Genomic DNA, 6,530 nt, shown 5'->3' on the forward strand with positions numbered 1-6,530 from the left:
AAGCTTTTGTAACGATAAATCAGATCAATTATATGGATTAGATCCAGTATAGTACTCGTAGCTAAAAGGATTGTGATTCTACCAAAACAAGATTTCAAATCAAAGTTATGACCCCTTGAAGCATTTCCTCTCAATGGGCTTGTGAATGATAAAAATCATAGGGGTGGACACTCCTTCCTTTGGTCCCTTCAATTCATCTATCATCCAGAGACTGGTCGTACCGAAGCACCGCACTTACTCGAACTTTTAAGTGCCTTTTCACGAGTCCATGTTGATTGCCTCCGTTCTGGTTTTATCCATTGCTCATCTAATTAATTGGACTTTTGTTGTGCTGTTGGTTCAAAGAGTAAATTGGAGTGAAATGGATTCTGTGGCGCTTTGAGTAAATAATACAATTTTTATTACCTTCTTCGAATTGTACAGATAACGAGATTCTGCTTAAGTACGGAGAACTCGATGCCATCGCCGATTAAAGAGTAATAATTCAAACTTAAAAGCTATGCCAAAGCGGATTTGTTCACAAGCAACAACAGACATTTTTCTAGCTTAAACAATTATTGCAATCATTTTCCATTAACATTTAACATTTCAACTCAACCAGGTGATTTATGTAATTGCATATATACATATATTTTCGCTACATTTCTTAGCCTAAAAAATTGAACACAGGAAAACCCTGTGAACTAGCTCTAGAACTAAGCTAATTGGGCACTCAAATATCCAGAGAAGAACCACTCGCATCGTAGATCTTCAGATTGTCAAACTCGTCGGGCGTGTCCTCCGAACCGGAGGCCGTCAGGTCCGACAGCTCATCGAGGCACTTCTGGCGCTTGCGCACATTCCAATGGAGTCCCTCGGCGAGGGAGTCGAACCAATCAGAGATCTGATCCTGAGAGCAAATGCTGGGAACGGGATAGATGGAGGTGGTCACCCGCAGGCTATCTCCATGATTCAGTTCCTGGTCGTTGCGTCCATCGAAGGAGACGCGCGAGGTGTTGCGGCTATCCGGCGATATGGATATCTAGGGACAAATAAGGGACAAATGAGGCGATATTAGACGATCGAAAAGTGGATTCACTTAGGACTCACCCTCAGCTCCACTCCTGCAGGCACCACAATGGGCCTGAAGCTCAGCGAGTGCGGACAGATGGGAGTCACCAGTATGGCCGGCACGGAGGGATGGATCATGGAGGCACCAGCTGCTGCCGCATACGCTGTGCTCCCAGTCGGAGTGGACACAATCAGGCCATCGCCCTGAACAGAGGTAATGTACTTGCCATCCAAGAAGATATCAATGTTGCTGAGATATGGCGACGGGCCACGATTGATAACCACCTCGTTGAGCACCAGGATGCTGTTGTTTGATGACATATGCGGGTTGCAGTAATTGTTATTGGCACCAGAGGATGCTCCATTTTTGAGCTCTACATAGTTCAGGTGACGATGATGACTTGGCTTCAGCAGGTTGCTGCCGGCTGGCTGGAGCGACTCCTTGCGGCGTTCGCCCTTGCGATGGATGGAGCAACGCAGGCGGCTGCGCAGGGTGAGGGCAGCGTGACCCTCCAGTACATTGGTCACCTGCTCCTGAAAGTTATCACACTGGAAGGGCGTAAGAAAGCCCAGTGAGCCCAGATAGAAGGCCATCACGGGCGGCACTGATTGCTGGAACAGCTGGGAGGCGTACAGCAAGGTGCCGTCCCCTCCGAGGCAGACAATAAAGTCGATGCGATCGGTTAGATCATCGCGACCATCCCTGTAAGAGAGAAGCCAGTTAGAATTGGGAAGCCACCTGGGGGCCATTCCCATTTCAGACTCACTTGAATGTCACCAGCTTCTCGCGCAGCGCCAGAAAACGCTCACGCACGCCACAGTAGTCTCCGTGCACCTGTCGGAACTTGGCGCTCTCGTTCTCCAGCTTGACATCGTCCCGCAGCAGCTTATCCTCCAGCACGGCGGACTCAACCCACACGACCATGTGCTTCTCCTGCACCAGCCACTCCACCAGCTGGACAAACGGCAGGAGCACTTGAGAGTCCTTTTTCTTGATCACCAGCACTGTGAGCGGTGGCTTGTACCAGGTCAGGCGCTGGCTGGCCGGATCTTGAATCTGCATCACCATGGCGGAGTTTTTCATTATGCGTCCGCATGGTCCGAACTGCTGGAAGGGCGACGGGGCATTCAAGCTCCGGGTGCGCCTGAAAGGATATAGACAGAATACAGATATAGTGCCAGTTGGAGAGGAGATCCGGAGCTTGGGCGGAACCTCAAAATGCGCGGGTCGGGTGCCTGGGCTACTTGTTGCTTTTGTTCTTCCGTCACCTCAACGGCTGCTGCTGCCTCAACGTCAGAGAACCCTGACGTTGCAGGGTCGCCGCAAGTCGCAACTTTTGATGCTGCATTTGAAGATAAGTGTCTCTAAAGTGCCAATCTATGGATGGTCACGTCCTATTCCTCTCCAAAATTAGTAGTTTTCGATCTTATTTTGTGCGATTCCACACAAAGTAAACGCAAAACGATGGAAACGGAGAAAAAAAAACTTGTTGGAATTTGTGCTTCGGCGGACGTTGTGGCTCGTGCGAAGGTTACATAATCACTGGCCGGCCGATTTTTGTGTTCGAAAACAACAAAATAAAGGTATACAACGTATTTATATATTTATTTTCATTACAACAACACCAGCAGCAGCGGATGAGACAAGAGCTGCGCGGGGGAGACCCCAGCGCGAATAAACTTGTTGAATCTCGCAGTCGCAAACAAACAGGAATTGCGCATGCTAACCGAGAGTGTTTGGGAGAGAGATGGTAGCAAGAGAGCCAGCCCAAGATGTATTAATATAAAGTGAGGCATTCTGAGAGTATAGTCCTCTGGAATCTATGGGGCTGGCCTTCTAAAAAGAGCAGTGTTCTGGTCAATTTTGCATAAACCGTCAAACGCTCCAGCCAATACGTGCCAATTGTGGGAATTGCATGCATTCCATCTGCACATGTACCGTCTCCGAGAGTGCGAGAGAGTGGCAAGGAGAATAGGAAACTAGAAGAGCGAGTATGTCTCACCTCACCAAATATACACCATGCGCATGCTGAACTTTAAACGTTTCGTTTGACTCTTGAGTGGTGTGCGTCTGTGTGTGAGTGTGTGGGTTAGACCTCAAAGCATCGCATAATAACGGGTTTGATTGATGTGCTAATGCGAGCTGGGACATGTTTGCGCTGGGGCTGTTTGCAAATCGGGAACAGCCAGACAAAAGAGAGAGAGAGAGAGAGAGGAAGAGAGAGAGCCATAAGCTAGGCTATGCTAAACCGTAGAAGTAAATCTCACACAGTGGGACAAATAGATCGCATTATCGTTTGAAATTTTAAAATAGTTAAAATCGTTCTACATTTTCTTTAATAAATTCCAAAAAAGTCAAAAGATTCAATTTATTTTTATTTTTTCTGTAATTGAAAAAGTTGTATCCACTTTGCCCCTTTTTATACCCGATACTCAAAATGAGTATTGGGGTATATTAGATTTGTGGTAAAAGTGGATGTGGGTAACGTCCAGAAGGAATCGTTTCCGACCCCATAAAGTATATATATTCTTGATCAGCATCAATAGCCGAGTCGATTGAGCCATGTCTGTCTGTCCGTCTGTCCGTCTGTCCGTCCCTATTAGCGCCTAGTGCTCAAAGACTATAAGAGCTAGAGCAACGATGTTTTGGATCCAGACTTCTGTGATATGTCACTGCTACAAAAATATTTCAAAACTTCGCCCCGCCCACTTCCGCCCCCACAAAGGACGAAAATCTGTGGCATCCACAATTTTAAAGATACGAGAAAACCAAAAACGCAGAATCGTAGAGAATGACCATATCTTTTAGACTGCAGAATTTGAATAAGATCGTATTATTATTATAGCCAGCATCAAGAAAACAATTTCATTTTTTCTCGCCCTGTCTCTCTCTAACACACACGTAGCATAGCCGGCTTTGCTTAAAGTAAAACATTAGCGCCTAGATCTCAGAGACTATAAAAGCTAGAGCAACCAAATTTGGTATCCACACTCCTAATATATCGGACCGAGACGAGTTTGTTTCAAAATTTCGCCACACCCCCTGGATCAGATCAGATCATTTTTATAGCCAAAAGGAACAAATCAATTTGCACTGGCTACGCAGCGCCCGACGTCACGCTCAGACTGATTTTCTGTCTCTCTCGCACGCACTCTTTGTCGTGTCGTTCAAATTAGCGGCGTCTGCCGGAGTGGCTCTCTCTCCTACTGACTTAGTATCGGGTATAACTGTAGAGTTGCAGTGTCCGCTGCAACTCACAACGTTCCCCCTCGTTATCAATGTTTTATCGACTCATCCCCAACGAGCGAATCCAGTGACGCACAATTTCTGATAAATTGCAGGACAAATAATGATCTTGTTTCGATAATTGTTTCAAAGGAAATTCACATTCATTCACCGGCTATCCAGTTGGTCAGCACTTAAACGGCATTTTTCGCAGTGAACGCTCGTTAATTGCACTTGCTCGACCGCCAACGCCACTCGATTGGAACTAAACTGGAAGCCAAGTACGAACCGAACCCCAACCAAGTAACGAATATAATAGATATTGTAGGTACTATGTACTCGTACAGGAAAGAACTTCAACGACGACGTCAGCATGACAAAACTTAAGTTTGCAGCCATCGTTGAGTCGCTGTAAACCTTTCGAACACCTTGAATTCGTTTTCCATTTCCCTCGGGCATTAACGAGTCTATGGGTAGTATAATCGAATCCGAACCAGACAGGCCATGCAAATGCGGCTTGAACTGCCTGACCTGGCCGATGCAAACCTTTGGAACACGGCCCGCCGAAGTGGTCACGAGCAACGTCAGTCACTAATTTTTTGTTTTTCTGAATATATTTTAATTTATTAATTTCTTGTTGTTTCATGAATCGCGCCAAGCACAAACTGGCACCGATTCACAAAATGTTTAACCCACACTCAGCCACGGCGTCGCGTCAGTGTCTCAGGTTCTTCAAAACAAATCGTTCAAAAATAGTAGCTGAAGAGAAAACCTACACACATATCAGATAACCATAAATTAACAGACGGCGCCATCGTTATGCCAATAGACAAGGTGTTAAAAAACTTGTTTGTTTTTTGGCCAAAAATAATGAAAAAACGCGCTGCAAGCACTCAACTATGCAGAAAGGTCAAGGACTTCTAAAAGCACTTCGATTTTAGATCAGTCCACTAAGATCTCTGCACATATCGGCATTTTTGGTGATCATCATGCTGACATGTGAAATTCAATAAATTCTGATTATGCATACGTGATATTTACTTAAATTATCTGCTTTTTTCTATCTGAGTAAACAATTGATAAGCAAAGCGCCTGAATGCACACAACGCCTTTTACGCCTTAGTCGACCCGATATGGGCCAATGACAAAGCAACACTTGATTAGAGAGCCACCAGCCGCCTCTCCTATCAGAGCATGCTCCGAACAAATGTCCGATAACATTGCCACAATTGTTTTTTGGGCTGTTGCCCGACGTTCAGGGTTATCGAATCGCTTGCGACGGAATGGGATGGGTTCGAACAGCGAAGTACTTACGGCCAGGTGCCACTACGCCTGCGTCGGGTTGATGAATCAAAGTAGCCATCGTCATGCTCGTCCTCGGACTTGGTCAGTTGGCTATTCTGATTACTGGCCGTGTTTGTTGTGGATTCGCCTTGTTCCCTGGGCTTGGAACTCGCCTGGTTTGCCTTGTGCTGGATGATTCTTTGCCGCTTAAGGGAGGCATTATGCCGCATGAGCAGATCATTGTATTGGGTATGCTGGTGGGCTGTGCCGCTCCAGGCCAGCTTATAACTGAAGCGCTCCTCCAGACGATGCTGGTGCAGGGTTGCCAGATCAATGTCCGAAAGGCACGTCATATTTATAGGCTTTAGATTTTCTTTATATCACTTTACGATTCACACAGATTTGTCGTCAAACAATCAATTAATCAACGTTTGGTTCTAACACATTTTTGTTTGGTTCAATCAACTGAAAAACACTGGAATATTAGTTCCCATTTCATTTCACTTCACTTCACATTTCTGGGTCCCAACTCGCCCAAAACGTCCCTGAGCTGGCCAAAACGGTAAACAACATCGACCTTGCTCCCCTTATTGTAAAGGCGTTAACAGTTTTTGTTAACCAAATAACCAGAAACACGCATGAACACAAGAATGCACCACCCATTTTGTATGATAAAGAGTGATATCGGTGGTCTTCAGCCTTTGCCGCGTGGGTAAAAGTTGATAAACAAAAAAATAAACGATCCGACTTTAAATACGTCTGGATTTAGTATAGTATCTAACCGGTTTCCGTTTATTTGGAAATTTGTGCAAAATAAATTTGTTATTGGCCATAAAATAGTTGTTTATTCATTAATTTTTTTGGTCAACATAGCGGACTTTGCGTAGTTCCGGCTTTGACGTCAACAAAGAGCTATCAAAAAGAGAGCCAGAGAAAAAGAGGACTGCAGAGTGGGGAGATGAAAGGGCCA

The 6,530-nt window shown here is 45.5% G+C and overlaps 1 protein-coding gene across 3 annotated transcripts; it reads right to left on the minus strand.

The window, feature by feature from the left end:
- Nucleotides 1-377: 377 nt before the first annotated feature.
- On the minus strand, nucleotides 378-5,913 carry LOC117185765 (NAD kinase-like). 3 transcript variants are annotated; one of them, XM_033394941.1, is made up of 4 exons: nucleotides 5,591-5,913; nucleotides 1,818-2,195; nucleotides 1,090-1,753; nucleotides 378-1,021 (listed from the first exon to the last, which is right to left on the minus strand). In XM_033394941.1, exons 1-4 carry the CDS (start codon nucleotides 5,911-5,913, stop codon nucleotides 713-715), a joined length of 1,674 nt encoding a protein of 557 aa, XP_033250832.1. In that variant the 3' UTR covers nucleotides 378-712. The 3 variants fall into 3 exon arrangements, with proteins under 3 accessions (XP_033250832.1, XP_033250833.1, XP_033250834.1); XM_033394942.1 differs by lacking the exon at nucleotides 5,591-5,913 and adding an exon at nucleotides 4,449-4,545; XM_033394943.1 differs by lacking the exon at nucleotides 5,591-5,913 and adding an exon at nucleotides 4,439-4,507.
- Nucleotides 5,914-6,530: the final 617 nt, after the last annotated feature.

Source organism: Drosophila miranda (assembly GCF_003369915.1).
Source record: "Drosophila miranda strain MSH22 chromosome Y unlocalized genomic scaffold, D.miranda_PacBio2.1 Contig_Y1_pilon, whole genome shotgun sequence".
Lineage (NCBI taxonomy): Eukaryota > Metazoa > Arthropoda > Insecta > Diptera > Drosophilidae > Drosophila > Drosophila miranda.